Source organism: Cyprinus carpio, chromosome B24 (genome assembly GCF_018340385.1).
Source record: "Cyprinus carpio isolate SPL01 chromosome B24, ASM1834038v1, whole genome shotgun sequence".
Lineage (NCBI taxonomy): Eukaryota > Metazoa > Chordata > Actinopteri > Cypriniformes > Cyprinidae > Cyprinus > Cyprinus carpio.
This window is the reverse complement of record NC_056620.1, coordinates 7,054,373-7,081,362: the sequence shown is the minus strand read 5'-3', so window position 1 is coordinate 7,081,362 and position 26,990 is coordinate 7,054,373. Positions and strand designations below refer to the sequence as shown.

General features: G+C 37.2%; 1 protein-coding gene across 1 annotated transcript; it reads left to right on the top strand.

Annotated features, from left to right (window-relative positions):
• The first annotated feature begins 3,525 nt into the window (after nucleotides 1–3,525).
• On the top strand, nucleotides 3,526–12,703 carry LOC109087657 (chorion-specific transcription factor GCMb-like). The gene is made up of 5 exons (XM_042752144.1): nucleotides 3,526–3,887; nucleotides 4,111–4,363; nucleotides 5,061–5,173; nucleotides 5,558–5,683; nucleotides 10,513–12,703. Exons 1-5 carry the CDS (start codon nucleotides 3,792–3,794, stop codon nucleotides 11,416–11,418), a joined length of 1,494 nt encoding a protein of 497 aa, XP_042608078.1. The 5' UTR covers nucleotides 3,526–3,791; the 3' UTR covers nucleotides 11,419–12,703.
• The last annotated feature ends 14,287 nt before the right edge of the window (nucleotides 12,704–26,990 follow it).

Below are 26,990 nucleotides of genomic sequence, written 5' to 3'. Positions count from 1 at the left end.
CCAAAAAGCTCGATTAATTCCACAGCAGTATTACAGCCGTGTTAAATATCACTGTAGTAATATAGGCCTAGCCTATGTCTGTATAAGCTAACATACATTGCCTTGTAACAGGCTACACTGAACAAAAATGTTTATTTAAAACAGAGTGAAAATATTTCAAAGTGATTTCCGTCATTTTGACAGAAAAAACATTGCTAATAGGGATTAGAAGTGAAAAGTGGAGACAATTGCTTTTTTAAAGTGAAAACAAACCTGGAAAGAAAAGTGAGTGAATTATTAATGTGATAAATTGTAAATTAAATGGTGTTTATATTGGTTTGTTTGTTTACTGGTTGGTTGGTAAAGAGAAACACAAACAGGGAAAAATACAGAGCTCCTACCGTAGACATACTTATCACATTGTAGTCTCAGGTAAAGATGGTAAAATTATTTATTAAAACAAGACTCAGAAAGTGTTAACTCTTAATTACCAATTTATGACAGTATGAATATTTGCTGAAACACGTTTTGTGTGTTCTGCGTTGGGTTTAAGCAAGTCTGAGAAAGTAGACATGTCATAAATAGGCTATTAAGTAGCGCATTGCTTAGGGTGACCATACGTCCTCTTTTCCACGGACATGTCCTCTTTTTGGACCTAAAAAACCCCAGCGTCAAACCGGGATTCCTTAATCGCCCAAAATGTCCGGGATTTGGCTGTTCTTAATCTCGCTCCGCTGAATGTCTGACCACTGCCGCCTGCTCCCGCAATATGTGATTCGCTTGAAGATTCGATTTTCGTGTCCACTCCTTTAAACATTCTAATAGGCTATATATAATTTTGCCAAATAAGGGAGCCGCTCATAGTATGCGTAGTATTTAAATCTCTTTTGAATGAGCGTTCACGCTGTTCACTTTCACTTTCGATTTCGCAATCACACCACTCTGTGTAAAGGGAGTCCATCTTATAAGATCAGATATTTGTCAATGAGTTCAGGATCTGCTGAGCAGCAAATACTCCAGCACGGTCTTGTCAGTCATCTCTCCTTATACTCCACCTGAGATCAGTAAAATCTGACTCTGACAGCTCTTGGATGCAGGGTTGCCAAGTCACCATTTTTTCCCTCCACATAATTGGGATACTTTTAAACTGTTGCTATGGGTTGATTTTCCCAAGTGGGTTAAAGGTTTGAAATATTGCATAAATTACATTTGAGTGAAATGCTTGTACATGCTTGAAACATTTTGCATTCTACCTATGATAAAACTTTCATGGACTTTTACATTAACTGTGCCATCCTGGTGGAATGACCTGCCCAACTAAGTCTAAGCAGCCGTTAATCATTTTCAAGAAACAGCTGAAAACACATATCTTTCATCTTCATTCGTCCCTCTAACTCTAGTACTCTCTTTTATAATGCTAATTCTAATTTTGTCTGCTTGTTTTTATCTTATATTATTATTAAAAAAGAGTTTGCATAAATAAAAAAATACAAAATACATAAATATTGTAATTTATTTCTTAGCAAAGTGTTTATTGTTAGTTTGTTAGTCTTCCATATTAGTGAATTTAAAAAAAATGATTTGAATTTAAATCAATAAAAAAAAAAAAAAGAATCTCGGTAAAAAATCACATAAAATGAAGATAAAATATCAATTAAAAATACGATTTCTCTGCATATAAAACACATATAGCCTAAATGTGTTTGTGGTTTGGGGGGGGGGGGGGCTGTAAAGGATTGTATACAAATGTGTATAATGACGTGTACTACAACGTAAACATGGTTTATGATGTAAACAAAATGCTTAAGAAACATATAAAACGGTGTTATGAAATTCAAATTCAGTAGTTTTCTGTAAGGGGCATGTTCAAAATGCAGGAACGTTGCGCACCACAATTTCAGAAGTTCAGAAGTTAATGATGGTAAATTAAAATAAATAAAATAAAGTCAGACTAAAATAATCCGGTCTGAATTTGTGTGTGCACGTGCGCAAATTACATCTACAAAGTTTTACATTTGCCAACTGTACTGCTACTTTGCATGATATATATAGCAACAATACAAAGAAAAGAATGAACAAACGATAGGCTGCAATACTTTTAGAAAATGAAATAACAGGCCTAATAATAATAATAATACAATGACAATAATAATAATGACGACGACAACAACAACAACAACAATAATAATAATAATAATAATAATAATTTTTACATGGAATCATTTTATTAATTAAATAATCAACCCAATCACCCAACAATCAATAATATTATTAATAATAAATAAACCACGAATGCGTAACCGGTACTCGCGAGTGATAAGTGTCTCGTTAATGTTATGGCAAATTTATTAAATAAAACACTTTGCCTTCATATGTATGTATGAATGAGCATCATTATTGTCTTAAGAAAAACACATACTTGTTTGTGAAAAATTAGGACAACTTGTATTTTCTGCAAAAAGATGATTCCAACTAAATTTATTCTTGCACTGTTCATGTATTTTTAGACTGAACAACCACAGTGAATTAAAAAAACACGGTCAGATTACATTTGCACCGTGCAGCCCAAAAAGTAAATTTAACTAAATTAAAAACACATGAATGTAGCTTACAATACGCATATCATTTTGTATATGGTATCTTGTATTCTTGTATAGACTGTCATTTTTCAGACGTCAGACACGGTATGTAGTCTACTTTAGGAGGAGACTCGCTTGCTTTTCAAGACACCAGTTAAATTGTTTTAATTATATATTTTGAAATATTTAAAATTGGATTACTTTCAGACTTCAGCTGATAGATAATAGATTTATTATTATTATTATTATTATTATCTATTATTATTATTATTATTATTATTATTATTATTATTAACACTAATATTATCATTATTATTTGAACCCTTATGTTACAAACAGAAAAAAAAACCAACGCCATTCATTTAAACCTAGTGTCCAGGGTGGATGCATCACCAGAAAATCACTTGCATTTGTAATTTTCAATCAATGATCATCAGTGATCGCATATAGATACATAAAAGGTGCGTGTTTATGAGCTGCGTTGTGTTTGTTGTGTTAACGACCGGTCCGTGTTGTGTCAGCAGTGCGGCTTTTCGTTTACACACAACAACTAATGACCTGAAGTAGATCACATTACCTTACCAACTGGACCAGTCCTTTTCTGTGACCATCAGCCTCGGCTCAGTCCCAGTGAAAGTCGTTCGCATAAATTTCGCTGACTGCTCGTGAAATATCACACCGTCGGGTTCACTTTTAAAAGAGGCTGTAATTTTCCCCTTAAAACTGTAAACGCAAAGATAAAATCTGGGATGTGTAAGGAAAATTTATTCAACAAAAGCTGTGCCATTTCCACCCTGCAGTCAAATATCGAGCTTTCGTTGGTTTTGTTGCGAAAGGATTTGCCGTTAGTGGAGGTGAAACGCAAGGATCATTTAAAGTGAAAGAACTGTTTTTAATTTTTTTATGTATTTTTTTTTTTGTGTGTGTGTAAGTCCAGCCTCCGTGTGTGTGTGTGTGTGTGTGTGTGTGTAAGTCCAGCCTCCTTCTTTACATATACACAGCAGCGTTTACCTGAGACCATTACCTGTGTGAAGCGCATCTGGACGGACTCACGCAAACGTGGATTTTTACAAGAGAAAATAAAGACGCTTTCTGGAAGTAAAAATCTAAAAGACGTGACTTAGAGATGTATGATACATTTTTTTAAAACGATCTAGACTCCGAGTAAAAAATTTTGTCTTCAAGCTGATTTTTAATTATTATGGTTGCTTTTATCCGGAGTTGACTCGCATCATGTCCAAATCATCAGATCAGTTTGACATCTCAGATTGCGTGTGTTCATTTGGGATGAAGCTGACTTGGGATATAAACGACCCCAAGCTTCCACAGGTAAAGGTTTAATATTTTGCGCATTTGTAAGCAAAACGGAACAGAATATTTCCTTTTCTTTTGGTATAGCTACTTTTCATTCTTGTTTCATTGTTTAATTTGTACAAAGTAAAGTAGGCTACACAAAAGGCATTTTATAGTTTCTATATGTCTGTCCACATTTTTGAATTGCAGTAGATGTCCTCTCGCAAAATAAACATCTGAATATGGTAACTTTTTCCAGGACACGAAGCAATATGATGCGTTCCAGGAGTGGACGGATGGATATGTACGTTATATATACAGCAGTGAAGATAAGAACGCACAAAGACACCTGAGCGGATGGGCCATGAGGAACACCAACAATCATAACTGTCAGATCTTGAAGAAGTCCTGTCTTGGTGTGGTGGTGTGTTCACGAAACTGCTCTCTCCCAGACGGGTCCAAACTTCAGCTGAGACCGGCCATCTGTGACAAAGCACGACAGAAACAACAGAGTACATTCAGGAACTTTTTCTCCTAACAACCAGCATCTACCAAACGAGTTGGTCGTGTTAGAAACGAATCTGATAAGAGCGAACAAACATATTTTACACTACAAGCTTGTTGTAGCGCGTATTGTGAAATACCTTTGAAACATATGAATAACAAGAAATCGCATTCTTATCAAGAATCATTTTATTTTCTGTATATCGTTTTCGCATTGGATGGCGTTCATGAGGTTACATTATAAGTTTTTCAGATCAACACTAAAAAAACATATGCCATCAAATAAACAGATTTTTTTCAGTAACATTTATTACTAAGAGGGTATTTTTTTCAGTAACATTTATTACTAAGAGGGTAGGCTTCGCAGTAACTTCTGTTAATCAGTCTTAATAGATTTTGCAGTGAGAATGCTCAATAGACTGACAGACCCTGGCAGACACTATTATGTCAGTTTAGCCTGACCCTCTCACTCATGACCTTGACTGTTTGGCTCAGTCAAAACACTCGTTGTACACTTGTCAAAACACTCAGTCAAAACCTCTTGTTTGCTCTGACTTATGTTCAGGCTATAAAGCTACACATGATAATTTCATTAAAATATAAAAATAAAATAGGTTATTGTTTGCATATCTGTAAAATGCTCAGTAAGAAATATTTATTCATACTAAATAGTTTTAACAATACTGTTTATTCATACATTTGCAGAAAAGCTTTGTCCAAACTGTAACTCAGCTCTCGAGTTGATTCCGTGCCGAGGTCACAGTGGCTATCCAGTAACCAATTTTTGGAGAGTAGATGGGAAGGCAGTTTTTTTCCAGGTAAGTTTAATTGATTTTTATTTTATTTTATTTTTTATCTGCAAATGACATTTTAGAAGTGTTTTATTGAATAACCAAAAAAATGACATTTTTTAACTTATTTAAAAGACCCAGGGGTGCTGGAGCCTAAGGTCAAAAATATAATTTAATATTACTGAATAAACTTTTATACTTAGAGCACACCAAGTCATTTTTTTTTTTTATGAATCAGAAAAGGTAAAAAATAAACATCAGGTAGACATAAGTAAATAACTCCTTTTACAGTTTCCTAACTATTAAATACTTTAGAAAAACCATAAGCTTTAATTGCACAGATTGATGTCACTGTAAATAGTTATGATTTATGAATATAAATGTGAGATTCACTCTACACTGTCTGTTTTAGCTAAAGGAGTACATGACCACCCCAGACCAGAGAGTAAGTCTGAAACAGAGGCAAGAAGGAGTGCAGTGAAGAGACGGATGTCTTCACCTCACTTTTCGCAGAAAAGAAGACTGGTGGAGCCAGAGGTAACACACACACATATTTATAAAAACTGTGACACTTAATGTTAATCCCAAATACACACAATTATTAGGTATTTAGAAGTATTATTATTATTTAGAGTATTATTATGTAGCAATTAGAAACCATTTTTTAGACACACAACTATACCTTCTTTGTAGCCAGTTTATTATGCATTAGAAGGGTATTCTTAAGAAATCATAACATATTAACCTACTCACTTTGTGGTTACAACTTTAAGAGTATGATGATATGTAACATGACGAATACATTATATCCCGTTAAGTGATTTATATAACGCTTTTATAGTGTTTTATATGTTACATATATTGACATTGTTTAAGGTCTGCACAGTATCTTTTCATATCTTATGAGTGGCTTCTTACTGTAACATTACAAAAATATTCTTGTAAATATTCAAAAGGCTTTATAATGTGGCCATAATATTTATAAGTGGTCTTCGTTTGCTTCAGGTAAAGAAACATAAATTAAGGTTTCTTTAAACAACCATAAGTTATCATGAATGAGTATTATGATATTAACAAAACTATATTGCATTGTTCCAGCTGTAAAAGACTTACCACTGAAATTATAGGAAAGACTCAATATGAAAAACTTCCCTTAACCACTTATATGATGTAGCAAGAGACTGTGCAGATCTTAAATAATGTCAATATTTGAGACTGTACAGTATATATGAGCAATATCACTCTTTTAGAAGTGAGATGTGGGCTGTATATCGGCACAGCTGTGATTTGGCCGTAGACAAGCCATATACAGCCATATCACAGTGCTACGAGTGAGATATTGCATTTATACAACAGTTCGACGGAAAGGCTGTGTAAATACTTAAGAAACAACAATGGTTAAGTTGTTGTTTTAAAACCCCTCTTTTGTGCCGAACTACTTCCTTCCGCCACAGATTCAAATCTCAAGTTTACTCAGTTTAACAGCTGAGCCCAAGCCTCGGTTACTCATTCGAAAACGTCACTTTAGAACTAGTAATGAAGGAATGTTGTGTTGCTTCATTGAACACTTATTGTATTAATGTATTAATAGCTCACTGTATTTTGTAGAATATTATGAGAGAGAGAGGGACTGAGAGAGTGTGATTACCTGCATCTGATTTATTCTTCAGCTCAATCTCATATTCAGAATAAAACATTATTTTGAATGTCCTTTGAGGAAACCAATATCTTTCATCTGTTAAGGGTTATTTCCGATGACAGCGCTGCACAGTGCATTTGTTGACTTAATCTTACAAGCTGTTGTTGAAAAGTAAAAATAACTTCTTTGTTTACAACCGTGTTCCAGTCACTTTCAATTTTCAATATAAATGTATTTGCTTATAAAAGTCAGCACTCACTCATAAAAACAGTCTCATGTTGCCAGCTAATGGCAGAATAATGTAACTAAAATAACCATCACAAATACATACACCATTTCTCAATAGTAAATACTATTTTTAAATATTACTTTTATTTATATAAATAATACTTATTGAATAATAATTAATAAAAAAAACATGATCATTTAATAAACAACAAAAACAGCCATTATAAAAGTTTCTAGGCAATTCAGTCAAAAGTACAAAGGCAGCGCTCTGATATACAGCATTGATTTTGCATAAAATATAACTGATGAGATTTTTCCTAAAGTCAAAATTATTTGCTCTGGAACAAATAATAAATTAATGAGACCAAATACTGCCTGTTAGATTTACTCAAAGTGAATTATATCTGATGTCTCGCCACTAAAGAAATATCAGAGCCAGCGGCTCCAGAAGAGCTGGCAGAGGTGAGGCTGCTCTCTGTGGGTTCATGAGTGCTGAATGCCCGCAGACGCCCTGGAGCTCACATCTCCAAAACCACTGAAGCAAATTTTCAAATAGATGTTATTTTTATTAACAAACTGTATATCTGAAGTCTAAATGAGTAAATTCTCACCTAAAATCTCTTAAAACTATATTCTGTGACACAAAAACAGTATAATTTTTAAAATTATAGTGGATTAGGGCATCCGCTATTACACTTGCTGTGATAAATACAGCAAGTGGAGTGATAGAAATGGTGAAATGGTTGGAGTTCACTAAAATATCACACTCTTATCAGCCAATCAGATTTGAGGACCAGAAAGAACTGTTGTACCATGATCTGTCTGAATACTTGATTCTGACTGTCTGGCAGCTATGCATTAAAACTCGATTAAATCAATGTAATCACTGTTCTATATTAATGTGCTGCTTTAAGTGACACACACATGACTCACACACAAACACACATGTTGGTATTGGTGGTTTACAGGGACCCTTCATAGGTGTAATGGTTTTTATACTGTACAAACTGTATTTTCTATCACCCTACACCTAAACAAAAACTTTGTACATTTTTAGATTTTCAGAAAAACACCATTTAGTATGTTTTTTTAAAGCCTTTTGAATTATGGGGATATAGGCACTGTCATAAACCACATTCACATTGTAATACCTCTGTCATACCCATGTCATTAAACCTCTGGAGTCTAAGGGTATTTTTGGGGCCTGGAGAAGTTTTGTCATGCCCTGACATTTGTGCTTTTTTCAGTTTCTTATAAATATCTAAATGGCTAAAGTCTAATCTCACTGTAATCAGCACAAACTAGGCTATAATAATATTTAAGCAGCATGTATGTACATGATTGTGATTTTGAGAAAAAAAAAAGTTATGCGTGGTTAGTGAAAAACTAAAAATGTTAAATCACTTGAATAAGGCAATAAAACACATATAGAAAATTGGTTCCCAGGAATTTGGAGAACTGGAGCTTGTAGCCTAGAATTTTTTTTTTCTAAATGATGTGAAAATCATCTTGTTTACTCACTTACAGAAAACAATATATTGATTTAAATTTTCTAAGACACTTTTTGTTGGTAAAAAGTCATATGCGAGTAGGCGTCAACTATCATGAATTCACACCTGAGAAGACAAAGACCTGCATAATGAGCTGCATAATGAGCCATTCAGTCAGCTGTGTCACTGAGAGGGGTGAGTTACAAGAAAGAATGTGAGGACACAATAAATGTATATAATTTTATGTTTGTAGTTTATTTAGAATATATTTAATTATCCCACAACATAATTTAATATTCACTTGTGAGTGCAGTTAAACAGTTTATTAGGAACAATCAAAGCTGACTTTCAAACTGAATTTTTTTGCATCATTACTCCAGTCACACAATCCTTCAGAAATCCTTTTAACAATCTTATTTTCTACTAAAAAAACATTTATTGTTATCATTATTATTATTATTATTATTATTATTATTATTATTATTATTATTATTAATGTTGAAAAGAGCTGAGAATTTTTTTTCAGGTTTTTTAGGGGGGATAAATTGAAAAGAACAGCAATGATTGTTACATTTGTTACAGTTACATTTATTGTTACATTTATATTATGTACATCAAGCTTTTGAATGGTATAGTAGTGTATATTGTTATTGAAACTTCATAATATTTCACTTGATTATACATTTAGTCAGGAATTATAGTTTGGAAAAAGTCTTTGGAAAAAGTCTAACTAGTAAAATGTTTACACGTTATGTGAAAACTAGTACAAGTATATAAATAAATAAAAAGAGACTTACTCATGTTTATGATCTCTGCTGAATAAAGTGCTTCATTCTTTTTTCTGAGGAAATCCAAATCTCAAATCCTCAACCACATCACATCTTTTTGGGGTGAATTATGTCTTATTCCTCTCCTCGCGAAGCAAACAGTAAAATAAAAATAAAAACTTGAAGAACAATCTCGCTGCGTTGTCTTCTGTGTTGTGTGGGCGTATTCAAAAGCCGCGCGCTTCAGTGAAACATTTGAATCTCAAAAGCGCGCTCGGCGCGGGGGGGCGTGGTCGCATTAGAAGATAATGAAGGAAGACGTGAAAAACGGACATCGGGTTGTTTTCATATGGATTACTTTATCACAGAATATTTGTTTTCAGCAGCACTCGTTTAGTTTAAAAGTAGACATGTCAGGCTTTCTATAGATATCTCTCTCATGTCTCTTCGTTGAGTATTCACTGAGTTACAGTTCATTTTAATGACGCATTTGTAACTGAAGATCAGCGCAGACAAAGGCTGCAGACAGCACTCCTTGTTTGTTATCTTTATTTTATAAGTGCACAAAGTTTTGTTGTTATTATGTCTGTATACAAAAAAAAGTAGACCCTTTACAGATTCGATTGATGTATTGCTCTTCTCTGTACGATCAAAACTGAAAGTGTAATTTAAGTTCTTTTCGGGGGTATCAGGAGAAAATACCCCAAAACGCGTATACGCGTTAATCGACTCCAGAGGGTTAAACAAATTTGTGTCCCCATAAACCATCCAAACCAGTGCACACAACGCAACCAACCAACCAAACACAGAGACACACACACACACACACACACACACACACACACACACACACAGAGAGAGAGAGAGAGAGAGAGAGAGAGAGAGAGAGAGAGAGAGAGAGAGAGAGAGATCAGGAGATTGCAGATTGCACTGTCTACACACTGAAACTTGTCAATGCTGCCCCATGACTTTTATTAATAAAATAGCCTAGAATGGATACTAGATCGCTACATCATATTCCTCAGAAACGAGGTGGTAAAATCACAGTTTTTGAAGTAAGAGTAAGTAAGTAATGAATCAAAATCCTCTAGTTTTTTTTTTTTTTTTTTACAGAGCTAAAAATGTGCTCTTTACAATGATATGATGTTTTTTGAGTGGATTAGGTATTAAACACTTTTTGGCAGTTCTCCATATGAAGCGCCATTTGCAGAAAACTTATCTTTGATTTTCTGTTGTCACTAGCCTGGACGTTACCATGACATGGGCTTTCCAAATATCCACCAGCTCACCATGGAGGGCCCAGAGCGCTTCAGCATCATTGCAGAGTCCAACTTCCCAATACAGACCCAACACTATCCTCCTTTCCAGAACACAGAGCCCTACAAGTTCCCTTATGACACACACACAGCAGCGGCCATGGCAGATGCTCCGAGCTCACTGCAGAAGCCTGCCAACCACCGTCTGTATATGACCCGCCCTCCTTGTGGGTATGACTTTGCAGTCCCAGGATACCTTGGCTCAGGGCCTTATCCAACAGCACTGTATAAGGATCCTTCTAGCCCACAAACTGAGACAGAACCCAGTAAGTCGGGGAGCAGTCTGAGTGGCATGCCTCATGGCACGAGTCCATTAGGCAGCCATGACCGGAGCTATGCAGAAACTACAGGAAAGCATCATGGCTGGAAGCAAATTCTTAGTAAAGGTGCCTATGGGGATAGAGGAGACTACTCTCAACTGCCAACCAACACTAATCACCACTACTACAACAGTGATTACCCATGTAGATACACAGGACCTGCGCCTGCCACCCCAGCAGCACTGCAGACTATAATAACCACAACCACAAAAGTGTCCTACCAGCCATGCCCCAAGCCATCTGTTGTCAAATATGGAGAGAATATCTATGATGTGAAAGGTCTGTCTAACTGTAACTCAATCTTGGAAGAGGCCTCTTCCAACTCCTACTCAGACCTGAAGATTCCAGAGGATTCGGGAGTGATCAAATCTGCCCTCTCATACCAGGACACGCTCCCAGCTAAAACTGAGAGGTCTGAAAATTTTGAGGGCTATCGCTACAGCAATTACAGCTCAAACAGTTACCCTGAACGAATGTCACATCCTTTTAGGTATGAAAACGGTGAATACTGAGGGACTGCTGAAAGACCAAACAGGGTATAAAAAACAAAACAAAACAAAACAAAGCAAAAAACAAACAAACATTAAAAAACAAAGCAAGTACATAGAAACATGTTGTTATTTATATTCAGTATTTGAGCTGTTTTAACATATTTAGTTTTAAAGTGACTGTAGATTTTTATGTAAACTTTTGATTCATTTTGATTAAACAGACTGGCATCAGTGTTGAGTACATTTCCATATATTCAAGTAATGTGTTTAAAGCCATGATTGATAATTAGCTGTTGTATTTGAAATAAAAATAAAATAAAAAATAAAAAAAGTGTCAAGGAAGGCAGGAAGTTTTTTTATTTTATTTTTATAATTGATGTTCATTAAAATGGTCGCTCGAACAAAACTGAGGGCATGTACAGCGTGATACTTTTTAGAACAAACATATGTTCATCTACAACAGAAAAAGAGATTAATTATGTTAGTCAAATGTATCTTGTTAACAGGAAACTCAAAGAATCATAGGAAAAATATCAATATATGTCATCACATTTGGGACTGTAAAACAGGAAAAGCCTAATACCTTTTTAGCTTTCACTCACAGATAATTTCTTAAAAATATCAATGCTTGTTTAGCATGTCCATATAGGAAGTCTAAAACATGACGTAATAACATATAATCATGGGCTTTGTGGCTGAAAGCTTTTAAAGCATCTGAGAGAAAGCGAACACACTCTTCATAAGCCATCTGAATCCAGCGAAGAGTATTCCACTGTCAGAAAGGGATCAAGGATAATCACAAACAATTAATCGGCTGCTTTAAATGAGAGAGTTGCCCTGACAGGCTACAGACTTCCAAATATTCCACTTGACAGAGAAAAAGAGGTACAATTAAACAGACAGATAAAATATTTGACAGTCCAGCAAAAAGAGAACACAGATATATAAAGGCAAGGAGACTGTTAACAGGCAATAATTGCAAGCCAAAGAAGCTGTAATACCTGCTGCTGACAGCATCTCTCCTCACAGCCACTTTGTAACAGACAAAAACGCAGGAATGAACTAATACACACGTAAGCTATGTTTTCATATGTTCTATTTAGACTACACAAATGCTGTATTTATTATTGTAATGTCTGTCACCAGCCATGATTTTGTTTGTGATTAATTGTGTGTTAAGTGTGTGTCGGGGGTGGGGGGGGGGGCTAAGGAGGAATATATCAATTTATTACATTAGCCAGATGTTGTGAATGTTCTTGACCTGCAGCTAGTAGAAAAATACAAACTTTCATTTCTCATCACCACATTTCTCATCTTGATCATCCTTTTGCAATTCAGGTCAAAGACATGCAAACTGTCAACAAGGGTAATTCATGTTTTGCTATAGCCTTTCAACTATGTAACTTTTCACATCGGTATTTTTGCAGTATAAAGTATAAAGAGGAGTATTTCATTACAAAGATAGGTCAATCAGACTTAATTATGTAAATGTCTCAAATTGTAAATAATGTCTCAGATTTTTTACACAATTTAAGAAAATGAAACTTGAAATGCCGATAAAATGATTTGTAATTTTATTAACATTAATTGTATCAAAATGTCTAATACATATAATATATTCTAATTAGGAAATCTTATTATGAAACTCCATTGAATATTTTTAGTAAATAGATAATTTAGATAAAATAGATTTTTTTTTTTTTTTTTAATAGTAGAAGTTAGTTTACATAACCTGGGGACATGGCAAAAATGGCAACATTTGCCCATACCAAAGTAGTGCAATGACATTCAGGTCTATTTAATGTCATAAGTATGTTTAGGAAACCAAAGTGTTTATTTTCCATAGCCCCAACAAATGGATTGCATAAACTTCTGGTTTCAGACAGGTTTCTACCTAAACATTTCCACAGTTTCCAGTTCCACAGAAATCAATCTGTTGATATAGTTAATGTATTATCCTGACTGATTAGATTAATTTGATGATCCTGTTAATGTAGTGGGTGATGGAGTCTTCACTGTCATCAACCCAGTTTGAATAAGGTTGACCATTTTGTCCTCCCATACAACTGTAATATCAAATGTAAACAATATTTTAATTTCAGAGTATTTCCTTAGGCAGCACTACCTAAATAAAAATCTCTTTTTAAAGCCAAATGAAATATTATACTTTTTACATGGGCTATTTTGCCTCCATAACATGACTAGTGGAAAGAAAAGTAACAATTACAATACGTTTCTATAAAGGCTGTTTTTAATAAATTTCTTTCTCAAACACTGGGCCAAACATTCCCACTTCAGTAGCACTTACATACACAAGACTTTCAATTTTTTACAGAGAGGTTTGTTCATATGTCAGTCCCATTTATTTATATTTAATTTTGTTCCTAAGAATATTTTATGGCTGTTACAGCATTTTCTGATTTATGATAAAAAGGGAAAGGAGGTGTCCAAAACCTCCCCCGTGAAAGTTTCAACACTAATATTTCTTCTGTTTTCATCATTGTAAGTCACTTTGGATAAAAACGTCTGCTAAATGTAAATGTATTGTAATGTAATGTAATGACTTATGCAGCTATTTCTGCATATTAAGTTAAAAGAAGAAAGAGGAGTATTTTTTATCATTATACAGCAGTCTCTGTGTTTTTGAAACAAGCAGTTTCACTGAAGATTGGCTCATGTCATACATGATTCTGTAATCAACAAAATGATTTGCACTCTTTGTCACAAACAGGCAAGCCATTTTAAAGAAAACATTTTTAAATGAAAATATGACTGATGTTACTCTATATCTCTTTAACCCCTATATGTTTGCTGTAGGCTGGTAGCCATCATAATCTGCTGCTAACTTCAAGCGGTAATGTTTACAAACAGTGAATATGAGATAGGCCAGACACAAAGACAGCTGCATGATATTCTCAGGAACCACAGTGCACTTCAAAGACATTCACGAATGGCACCACATCCCTGAGTGATCAGAGACACACCCAGCTTTGGACATTACTGCATATGACCCCATATAATCTTTGGTACTTTTAAGATACACAAGTCGTTAGTAAATGTTTAAAACGTAAGTCAAAATCAGACTGGAGTCGGACTTCTAGAGAACTGACTCTAAAAGAGAGACTATACATCTTGTTTTAAATGCAGCAAGAGTGTAAAGCTGGCAATGTTGAAGGCATGGGTTGGTTTCTCAGAAAACACATATTGATTAAATGTTTACCTAAATACTGCTTTAGAAAAAAAAAAAAAAAAACCATACTGGTAAGCTACAGTTCCTTCACTAATATGATTATCCCGTGAATGCAATCACATTTGTTGTTAGATGCAGGCAAATACCACTCTCATTCCATGGTCAGATTTGACCTTTTAATCATCATTATCATTTTTCTAAGAAAAAAAAAGCACTTCAATGTAATAACTTTGTAAAGTAATAATACCACTTAATCATGCTTTTCTTTAGACCTTATTTATATTTAAATTATTACACCATTAAAAAAAAAACACATTTTATATTACTTTCACTATAATACAGCAGCAGTAATATACTTTTTATATTACTTTCAACTGGATCAGTACCCTATTAATTAACCATGAAGTCTGACAGTCAGACCAGTCTCTCTCTCTCTCTCTCTCTCTGTGTCTGTGTGTGTGTGTGTGTGTGTGTGTGTGTGTGTGTGTGTGTGTGTGTGTGTGTGTGTGTGTGTGTGTGTGTGTGTGTGTGTGTAAAGCATTAACAGGAGAGAGCGCAGGTGCTGTGTGCTGAGTAATGACCTCTTACTGTCTCTATTGTTCCTTTATATCAGCCATTAAGTCTCATGCTCCTCATACTCTCCACCTGCAGTCTGGTGCACACGAACTCATGAGAGCATGCATCAACTCTTTTTGTTCTTTGTGTCTCAACCTCTTTCGTCTCAATCAGGTCAGCAGCTGAAGTGCTACTATGTGCTGTAAAGCCCTTTGAAAGCACATGCATGCTTCTTTGACCTAGTGAAGTGAAGAGTTTTAAAATCTTTTCACAAGTTTCTAACACACGAGTGCATTTAAAAGCATTCGTCAAATACTCAATATGTACACGGAAGGGTTTATTTTGAAGATTTTAAAAGTTCTCTATAGAAACATTTCTCTGATAAATCTCTAAACAGATTTAGCATCCTCCATATTACTAAATATTGTTCCCTTTTTAAAACTAAACAATTAAATTTATTCTTAGTTGTATTTGCATTCCAGTCAATAATCAATGATTATGATGATTTTTTACACTATAAAAAAAAATGTTTCTCCAAATTCACACAGAACTTTGAGAACACATTTTATGCTATGTGAATATGCCTGAATTTGTCATTTGGAGGATCACATGAATAGGACAAACAGGATGTGTGACATTTCTCACACTGCACATCTGATCTGACACACTGGTTTCAGAGGAAGCTGTCTTACTGATGGATACTGTTGTTTTGTCCTTATCCATGAACCATAGCAAGAATGCTACCAAATGGAATGCCAGCCCAAAGAAACTGTTTGATTGCTATGAACGACTGCATAACAACAGGTTAGTCTTTATTCCATAGTACAAGATATAGGCTACTGATTTGTGCTGGAATGTGTGTGATTGGAAGACGAGGAACTTCTCATAAATCAAGTGTAACTGTTGCAAAGGTCAAAGAATGCCTATGGTTTATTTTAACCTTGAAACTAAAAATATTATCTTTAAAAAGGATAAACTAATTGATTGATTAATTTAATTTTATTAATTTAATGCAAATGTCACATACAGGCCACTCTAAGTAAATAGTTCAATTTCTAATATTGCTATGCCGGTGCAGTTAACTCTAAAGCACTATATTATTTGAATCCTGTCATTGTACGTTTTGAAGTCTGTAGCATATATAATTCAATTACTTCTTTAACCAGGTATGCCACTGATTTATTAATCTTAACACCACTTCAGGTGTAAATTTAAAACTAGAACTGTTGCTATGAATAGCCATTGGGTGGCAGTTTATTTTGATTAGTTAACTCAAGCATTTTGCCAAATACATATAACATACTTTTTATGCCCAAAAAAAAAAAAATGTAAGATTTTTTTAGAAGACTTAAAAACATTGGATGTTAGGATGATTGGATGATTTGGATGAGTTATATCAAATACAATAGTATTTTCTGTAATCAAGATCTGACAGCAATCACGCACATGCCAACAAACCAATGAGAACGCGAACAATAAAGATGATTCATAGCAATATGGGCACAACTGTAGTGGCTCCATTCACTCAAATCCTGTCATAACTGGCACAGATTACACAGATCTGTTGTAAGCTTTAGCCTATATTACACCTCAAATGAAAAGGGAATGTCAATAGTTAGCCTGGTTTTTGGTGCCATGTGCTGTCCTGTCTCATTGTCTGAATCCACCCTTCTTGTTATCTCATTATTGTTCCAGTTGTCCCAGTTGTGGTCCTTCATTACCTGCCCTACTTATTCTTGTGTTTGCAGTCCTGTGTTGGTTCATTGTCATTCATGTCATTGGTTGTGGTCCCCTGGCTGTTTATGTGTGCCAGTTAATTTTTGCCCTGCTTTATATTACTTTTTTGTTTCATTGTTTAATAAAAGTCCTTTTTTTGTGCTAGCCTGGCTGTCTTGCATTTGGGTCCTGTCAGGACACGTGACAGAACTAACCAACCAATTTGGAACCCAGGAGTCAGCAAGTGCCAGTATGGGTATATTCAAAATATCCATTTGGAAAGTCCCTGCTTCATGACCGGAGACCCTCTGGTGCGGTCACCAAAGCACACAAAAAGCTGATCCGAGAGCCTCAACGGGGCAGAACGCTCAATGTATTTTCTCAATGCCCTGATGGGGCAGAGTAGATTTAGCTCTTGGTGTTGCTCCGAAGGAGGAAGCGCCAAAAGAGCAATCACCTGCGCTCTGAATGGAGTCGAGAGCACATTAGGTACATAACCATGCCTCGGTTTCAGGATGACTTTGGAGTCATTGGGCCTGAATTCGAGAAAGGTAGGGCTCACTGAGAGCACCTGCAGATCACCCATATGCTTTATTGATGCTAACGCCAGTATCAGAGCAGTTTTTAGTATCAGAGGACGAAGGTCAACGGACTGTAGTGGCTTGAAAGGAGGGCTCTTCAGAGCCCACAACACTGTGGGCAGGTCCCATGTAGGGACAATGACAGGGCAAGGCGGGCTGAGCCTCCTAGACCCTTTCAAAAAGCGAACAACTGGGTTGTTCCTACCCACTGACTGGCCAGCTATAGGAGCATGTGAGGCTGCTATGGCTGCTACATAGACCTTGAGCGTGAAAGGGGAATGACCCTTATCCAACAGTTCCTGGAGGAAGGACAATATCAGAGATATGTCACAGGAAATTAGGTATGTGCCACAGGCCATACACCAAGTGGAGAAGACAGACCATTTAAGGGCATAAAGCCGCCTTGTAGAAGGTACCCTATGTTACGATCTCCCCTGTCTAGGGTAGAGGAGAAGGAACAGATAAAAAAGAAATAAAACTCGCACACTCAAGATACGTACAATTACTAAACAACATGTCAAAAAACCACATCGACATGGCACAGAATAAGCAGCTGCAGACATACCCGATGACATAACACCCCCACACTTAAAATTTACAAATCCACTTTGTAAATCAACAACATTAACCCTCAAGACTATGCACTCTAGATAAGGCATCTGCCACTACATTCTCAGAACCCTTTTGATGTCTAATATCAAGATTGTATTCCTGGAGTATTAAAGACCAGCGCATTAAACGTTGGTTGGTATTATACATTCTGGACAAAAATAAAGTGGATTGTGGTCAGTGTATACAACTACAGGAGTACTGCTACCACCCACATAAACCTCAAAGTGCTGTAAAGCTAGCATTAAAGCTACAGCCTCCTTCTCGATGGTGCTATAATGAAGTTGACACTTTGAAAAATTCTTTGAGTAGTAGGATACAGGATGATCTACACCACCAGAATCCTCCTGCATCAGCACCGCTCCTGCCCCCATAGCACTGGCATCGACCTGTAACTTGAAAGGTAGATCAAAATTTGGTGCAGAGAGAACTGGGGCATTACAGAGAATATCTTTAGCAGCTAGAAATGCACATTCACACTCTGGAGTCCACACAAAACTCCTAGAGGTACTGAGAAGATCAGTCAAGGGAGACACAATACATGCAAAATTTCTACAAAACCCTCTGTAATAACCAGTCATTCCCAGGAACCTGCGTAACTGACGTTTGTTTGTAGAAGTGGGGAACTTCAACATGGCAGTTACCTTAGCCTCAATTGGTCGCACTTGTCCTTGACCAACCTGCTTTCCAAGATAGGTTACAACTGCTTTTGCAAACTCACATTTGGCCAAATTCAAAGTAAGCAAAGCTTCTTCCAAGTGCTGGAAAACATGCTCAAGGGACTGTAGATGTTCTTGCCACCCATCCGAATAGATGACAATGTCATCCAGATATGCTGCACAGTTTGGAATGTTAGCCAGTACCTTATGCATCAACCTCTGGAATGTTGCAGGTGCATTTTGCATCCCAAAGGCGAGAACGGAGTACTGTAAAAAGTTATCTGGGGTCACAAAAGCAGAAATTTCTGAAGCTCGGGGTGTTAAAAGAACTTGCCAGTAGCCTTTCAAAAGATCAAGCTTAGTAACATACTTAGCCGATCCAACTCTGTCTACACAGTCTTCTAAACGGGGTAAGGGAAAAGAATCTTTCTTAGTGCTACTATTCACCTTCCGATAATCCATACAAAAGCGACAAGTAGAATCTGGTTTTGGGACTAATAAGCAAGGTGAACTCCAGGGACTTTCACTAGGCTTTGCAAGACCATTCTGGAGCAGATACTTAACTTCAGCCCTCATAATCTCACGCTTAGCAGGATTAACTCTATATGGGAACTGTTTTATTGGCAGATTCTGACCAGCATCAGTGTCATGAACAAGTACGTTCATCTGGCTTGGAGCATCAGAGAATAAAGTAGGATATCCTCGGATTAATTTACCCACTTCACCGCATTGTTGCACAGGAAGATAGGACAGATAAGTGTCTAGATCAGACAAAATGGCTGAGTTTTGCAAGCGTCCCCCTGAAAACTTAGCATCACATCCAATCAATCCATCGTTCTCAGGACTGTAAGCAGGGGGCAAAACAGCAGACATGACAGGTACAACTTTCAAGTCAGTAACTTCACCTCCAGTCCTTAAAATATAGGGCTTCATCATATTGATATGACAGACTCGAGTTTGCCTCCTACGATCAGGGGTGCAAATTACATAGACAGTATCACTCGGTTTTTTGTCAGTTTTTTGTGTAAGGACCAGAGAATTTTGCTTGTAAAGCTGACCCAGGCACAGGTAATAAGACCAGAAGCTTAGCAGCAATTTCAAAGTGGCGTACAATACTCTTTTTATCAAAATGTGCTTTCATTTTGGACTGCACAGAAGATAGATGAGTTTTTGCAGTTTCACAAGCTTTATGAAGTCTCTCACGAAATAAACATACTCAAGAACAGAGGTGGGTGAGGACTGTTTAGACAATAAATGCTCTTTAAGAAATTTTAGTGGACCACGAACAGAATGACCAAATACTAATTCCGCAGGACTAAACCCTGTTGACTCTTGTACAGTCTCTCTTACTGCAAACATCAAGAGAGGCAGACCTTCCACCCAGTCCTTCTCAGTTTCCACACAATAAGTTCAAAGCATGGTTTTTAGAGTTTGATGAAATCGCTCAAGCGCTCCTTGAGACTCAGGATGATATGCAGACGACAAACGATGATGAACACCTAACTCTTTTGCTACCTGCTGGAACACTTTGGAAGTAAAATTAGTTCCCCGGTCAGTCTGAATAAGTCTAGGTAGGCCAAAAATGGAACAAAACTTTACTAGTTCCTTCAGTACAACATTTGCTTTTAGTGATCGCAAGGGAATCTCATCAGCATATCGAGTGGCTGCACACATAATTGTTAGAACATACTGATGTCCTGATTTAGACCTAGGCAATGGCCCAACACAGTCAATTATCAGATGCTCGAACGGTTCACTTATAACCTGAAATAGGTTGCAAAGGCGCTAAGGGAACTACCTGGTTGGGTTTCCCAGCTACTTGACAAGCGTGACATGAGCGGCAAAACTGAGATACACTAGATTTTAAACCTTGCTAATACTTTTATATGTCTTGGTTATGCCAAGATGTCCCGAAAGGAAATGCTCATGTGCAAGTCTTAAAACTTGAGACTGATAACTTGAAGGTAGAACAATTTGATACATAGAATTCCAATCAGCCTCCCCTACCAATGAAGGTGTCCATCTACACATCAATACTTCACCATCCCAAAAATAAGACACACCAATTTTTGGAACTATACTCAAATCCACAGCAAGTTCTCTGCAGCTATTTAGAGAGGGGTCAGATCTCTAAGCAGCAGCTAAATGTTTTCCTACACAAAGAGGAAGGTCAGTTGGGTTAGAAAAATCCTTAGACTCCCTCAAATTTTCAGGTTCGACTGACAGTTCACATTGTATTGAGTCAGAGGAGTCTTCAAACAAATTAGATAAATCCACCACATCATCATATTTTCTTGCCTGTGCCCGTGTCACTACACATGCTGGAAAGACAGAAGGAAATTTAAATGCTAAACCAGACTGATCATCCAGCTCAGGGTTAGTTGAAACGACTGGGAAAGGGAAGACTCTTCCACCCGCCAGATCATTACCGATGATAAGACTTACACCCCTACTGGTAACTGTTCACGAACACCAAGTTTAACCAGACCTGAAGCCAAATCAGAAACAAGGTGAACATAATGTAGTGGCACATTAATGCAGCCTAGCTCCATTCCACGAATCAATACATCAGTACCAGAGTACTGATGTACTCTGTACACTCTGTACACTGATGTACACTTATCAAAAATAACCTTTTTCTCTCTAGCAAACTCCACAAATGTTTGTTTGGCTGCTTTTGAATGTTCCCTGAATCTCTGATGGTAGGCTTCTGGTACTAGCTCATAAGCTAGTAGGGGGAAGTCGTGGCCTAATGGTTAGAGAGTCGGACTCCCAATCGAAGGGTTGTGAGTTCGAGTCTCGGGCCGGCAGGAATCTAACCATACTATCGTAAAGCACATTCTACACACAACCAGATGCTCTGGCTGGCTGTGTTGCCAAACAATCGCCCAGCACCAACACCGAGCCATTGGTTCGTTTTTTACAACACATCAAAAAACAATTCACTATTGAATAAAAAAACGACTTTGAAAAAGGCTTCAGTATTCAGAGAAAAAGGAGTTTTCTCAAAACGTCTTAGCAGACGCAGTACGAGTGTAGTATCAATAGGGAACCATATTTCAAATGTAATAAACACTTTTTTTCTCACTTCCGCTGACTGTCGTATGCGGAAGCCATTCCGGCAGATGACGTAAGACATTGACGCTGCATGATTTTTGACGAACGTGGGAACAAAACATAACGAAGTGTCGGTCATGAATTAGAAGCACAAAACAAGGATTCGGAAAGAGTTCCTCCTCCTCCTGCTGGAGCAGGGGGTGTGATTGCTCGAGGACCATACTAGACTGTTACAGCTGCTAGCTAACACCACCAGCTACCCAGATGATGCAATCTGTGCGTTCTATGATGCAAGTTTAAACACTGCGTGCAGAGCGCCATCGTCCGAAAATGGTCCTTGAGCAGATTTCGCCGTGTTTGTGGAGTGGATTCTGGCGAGAAACAGATTGCCTCTCACAGTTTCTCCCAAGGATGATCTTGCCAGATCCACTCCGGACCCAGAGCCCAGCCCCCCATCTCCCCACTGTGCGGAGCTAAAGCCCGAGCCCACCGATGACGGAAAGCCAATTCCTGCTGTGATCTACGAGCCAGTGCAATGTCGAGCGACTGAGCAGAGGATCGCCCCGGAAGTAAAGCCCAACCTTTCAGACTGGGAGCTTGAGCCGGCTGCAATGCCCATCGCAAGGGAGAAAGCCGTGGACAATGAGAGCCTGGAGTGGAGCTCCGCCCACTGCACCCTGGTTGAGGGCGAGCTGATCATACATCTGGGACTGCTGGACTTCGAGGGGGACTTAATAAACTGGGAAACAGAGCTGGAAGTCAACTTGCCCCCTCTCCTCTCTCCTTGGTTCCCGCTGGTCCCGTCCAGCCCTGAGGGGGCTCCTGTTTGCCAGTCCAGCCAGAAGTGGGCTCTGATCCCCAAGAGCAGCCCTGAGAGCCCAGAGGCTAACGAATCCTCCACCGCTGTCGTCTGGCAGCCCCTCTGCTCGCCCTCAGCCCACCATCTATATGGTGCGAGCTCCATATGTCTGCCATCCTCCAGCGTCACCATGGCTGGAGAATCCCTCACCTCCGCCTCCAGCCTCTGAGGCCTGGACTCTGCCTCGGCCCATTGCCCCATTGGCTCCATCTCGACTCCTATCTCCCTCGCCTCCATTGCCCATAACTCAAGAAGTATTAAAGATTTTGCAATAAGATTTTAGATTCTTGTTCTTAATAAACTTTTCTTTTGGAATCTTCCTTTTTATAGGCCCTACATCATTCAGTTACAGCAGGGATGGGCAACTTTGATAGTAACGAGGGCCAGCATTTTTTCTCCTTTATACCAAGGGGCCAATTTACTAATCCAAGTCCAACGCACTAACAGAGTAATCACACCTGAGTTTGTTTTAATTGAACGAAACATTACAAGTGTGAACACACCCTTAAATGAACTCTGGTGCGATTGCTCTGTTAGTGTGGTTCATTTGAGTAAGTTTAAATGCTGCCATCTTAACCCTGGTGCGCACAAAACAAGCGGACCAAGACCACTAAAAAGATGGGTCTCAGTCCGCTTCCAAATGTAACACGTTACAACAACATATTTTAACTCAAAATTAAATGGTGAATTTCCCACAACCGCAAAACAGCACCAGAGAAAAAATTCACCGGGTAAACTAGTTTGTCTATTTCCTGCTGCTGGAATTCCATGGTTGCAGAGACATATTCTACATCTGTGACACTGACACACTCCCACTATTTTCAGTTTCATCAGAGAAAATGACAAGAGGGCATAGTCAAGTGCAATCAATGTGCGACACCAAACTCTCAACATCGAGAAATAGCACAAGTAACTGAAGAAACACAGGGACTGGTGCCACAAACACTAACCGCAAGAGCTGAAGCATCAAAGGAGAGAAAGAATGCAGCGGACGAGTGTGGACAAGCAACAGAAATTAAGTTTAACTAAAATAACAAAATCTGTTTTTATTGAATTTTAGTCTATATATAAAAAAAATGAATATGCAAAATATATTTGACTTTATTAACAGATTAATAAAATGAAAGGAAAAGACTAAGTGGATATGCTGCTGAGTTTGGTTCATTTTTGTGTGGCGCAGTGCTCTACAAACAAGTTCACTGAAAGGAAACCAAGATGACAGAAAGCGCATCCTAAAATAAAAGTCAACACATTGCAGTTTCGAATGATCTGTATGATCAAAAATTTTCCACTGTTCAATCTCGAAGGCACCTCACACATAATACATCATTGCAAATGTTGCAGCCTGTTCATTATCAGAATAATATAGAGTCAACCAAATATATAGACTCGTTAATTAAAATAGTCCGTAGTACAATCTGCGTTAAGTACAAAGCCTGGTAACCATAATAAATAATAGTTTAGCAATCAGATGCATCACAAATATGGAAGCATTTGTGCCGAATGAGAGAGGTAGGCTGCCTGTGAACTAACACATTTTCTTTAAGTTTCATGATAAATGAATTAGTTTTGACGTGTTTAGCAACTTATATTTTTCATCAGTTTGGTTCTGAATACCATTAAATTTAAAGGATTTGTTGTGGAGTGAGGAGAACTAAAATAACCTAAAGACTAGCTGTTGTGTTTACTGTTTGTACATTAGAGCTTATAACATTCCACTTTATTTACTGCTATAATTTCTGAGTGTATTTTCTTTGTGCTTGAAAGTGAAAGTAACTCAAAAGTAACTCAAATGTAGTGTAACGCATTACAATAAAGAGACAGTAATATTGTAATGGAACTAATTACTTTCAAAAGACAGTAATGAGTAATATACAATGTATTACATTTTGGAAGTAACTTGCCCAACACTGGTCACAGCCTTAGATTAAATCAACTGAAATAAAACACAATAAATCTCTCATGATCTCATTAGTGTCACGGTTCATGAATTCACTGATTTCTTCTTGTCCCGTGTATTGTTGCTCTGTGCGTGAATGTGTGTGTGAGTGGGCGTGTCTGCTCGTTTCGGCTGATCAGCTACCAGCTGATCTCATTCACCTCACCAGCTGCTGCCAATTCACCCAGACTATAAGGACTCACCGCACTCTCATCTCTTTTGTCAGATCGTTGTTTGGATGTCCACAGGTTGTGTCGTCGTGATTCGTTCCAGTTCTGTTCCTGAGTCTAGTTCCTGTTCGGTGTCCTGTGATGTTCGTCTCGTCTTGTCTGGAAATCCACCGTCACCTGTCTTCACCAGCACGCTGACCGCCTAGTCCCTGCACCACCAGCCCACCCGAGCTCCATTACTACGTTGTGTTTGTTTCTCTAAATAAAGAACCCTTGCATCATTGCTTCCGCCTCTCGTGTCATGACAATTAGAGGATGATTAAACAACTACACAAACAGCATTGCAGATTCACTTATTACTAATCAGTTTGTCTATGTATATGTATATGTCTCACTATTGTAGAGATAAGCGTTTGCTTTAGTTGGCCTTGACCTTCAACATTCTACATTCAACATTAGTTGTTCTCTGTCTGCTGTAACTGTGTGTTTACAAGACATGTTTCTTGTGGCAACAAGCCAAAGGATAACATGGTCCCTGTGGTGTTTCCTTGTTATTAATAATGACTTAATTGTGATGTAATAACTTGATTCGCTGATTTTATCCAGAGTCTAAAGCTGTGGTTTTGTACGATGTGAAATTAAATATTGCTGATAAAAGTAATGTTTTAATCAGATAATTTAATGGGTATTAAGAACACTGTACACAAGAAATGTTTAACATCTGTACGAGTGAGACACAAACAAAACAACAATCAAAACTCATCTATGGCTCCCAGAATGCATTTCGACATGGAAAAAAATTATGCACCTGAATTGTTGTATGCACCTGAATAGATGAACTCAACTGAAATAAAACAATAAATCTCCCAAAAAACCACAAAACAACAATTAAACAACAACAAAAAATAACCCCAACCTCACTCATTATTAACCCCAATTTCTTTTTTCTTTTTTCTTTTTCTTTTTTTTCTTTTTTCTTTTGGTCATACAAAAGGTTCAGATGTTGATGTTTTTTCATTAGAAGTCACCATTTTGGTGATCAGTGTTTGTCTTAGTTGGGCTTTTGACCCTAGACTCAAAAGCATTATTTGTTTCTTTGACTGCTGTTACTCTGTGTTTACAAAGCACATTGCTTCACATACTCAGGTAATGTTGGTTTGATTGTTGTTTTGTTTGTGTCTCGTACAGATGTTCAAAATTTCTTGTGTACAATGTGTTCTCAATACCAATTAAATTATCTGACTGAAACATTACTTTTATTAGCAATATTAGATTTCACATCAAATCATCAGGTAATGTTGGTTTGATTGTTGTTTTGTTTGTGTCTCACTCGTACAGATGTTCAAAAATTCCTGTGTACAATGTGTTCTCAGTACCAATTAAATTATCTGATTGAAACATTACTTTTATCCGAAATATTAGATTTCACATCATACAAAACCACACCTTTAGACTCTGGATAAGATCAGTGATAAGATCACCTTGGTAGAAACCAAGCTCAATCGGGTGGGGTGGGGGGGGGCAGTTCTCCACTGGCCAGACAAAACCAGCAGTTCAGTTCCAGGCTGCAGCAAAGTCACATCATGCAGAGGACTCATCTGGTTCCTGGGGTCTTGTCCCGGTGGCCATCTAGGAGACAAGGTCTTCACTGGGGATCTGTCTCTGGGAGGCATCTAGTTGTCCTGGTCTCTGCTGACATTCAACCAACTTGACTTAATTTACACACACAATTGTATTGCAGACAACATTCTGGTAAAAACTCCTACATACAGTGAAAATCAAAATAATTTTAACAAACTTCAAAATCTATTAAAATTTTAATAATTTTAACAAAATAAGAAATAAAATACTAAATGCATGTTATTTTCATTTAGTACTGTCCTGAGTATGATATTTTACATAAAATATGTTTACATATTGTCCACAAGACAAAAAAATTAATAAATAAAATTGCTGAAATTGTTAAAATAACCCCATTCAAAATGTATCTGAACAGTTAAACTGAGCACTGTTCTTCAGAAAAATCCTTAAGGTCCTGCAGATTCTTCAGTGTTCCAGCATCTTTTGCATATTTGAACCCTTTCCAGCAGTTGACTGTATGATTTTGAGATCCATCTTTTCACACTGAGGACAATTGAGGGACTCAAACACAACTATTAAAAAAGGTTCAAACATTCACTGATGCTCCAGAAGAAAACACAATGCATTAAGAGCCGGGGTGTGAAAACTTTAAGTTTTTACTGAACGGAAGAGGTACT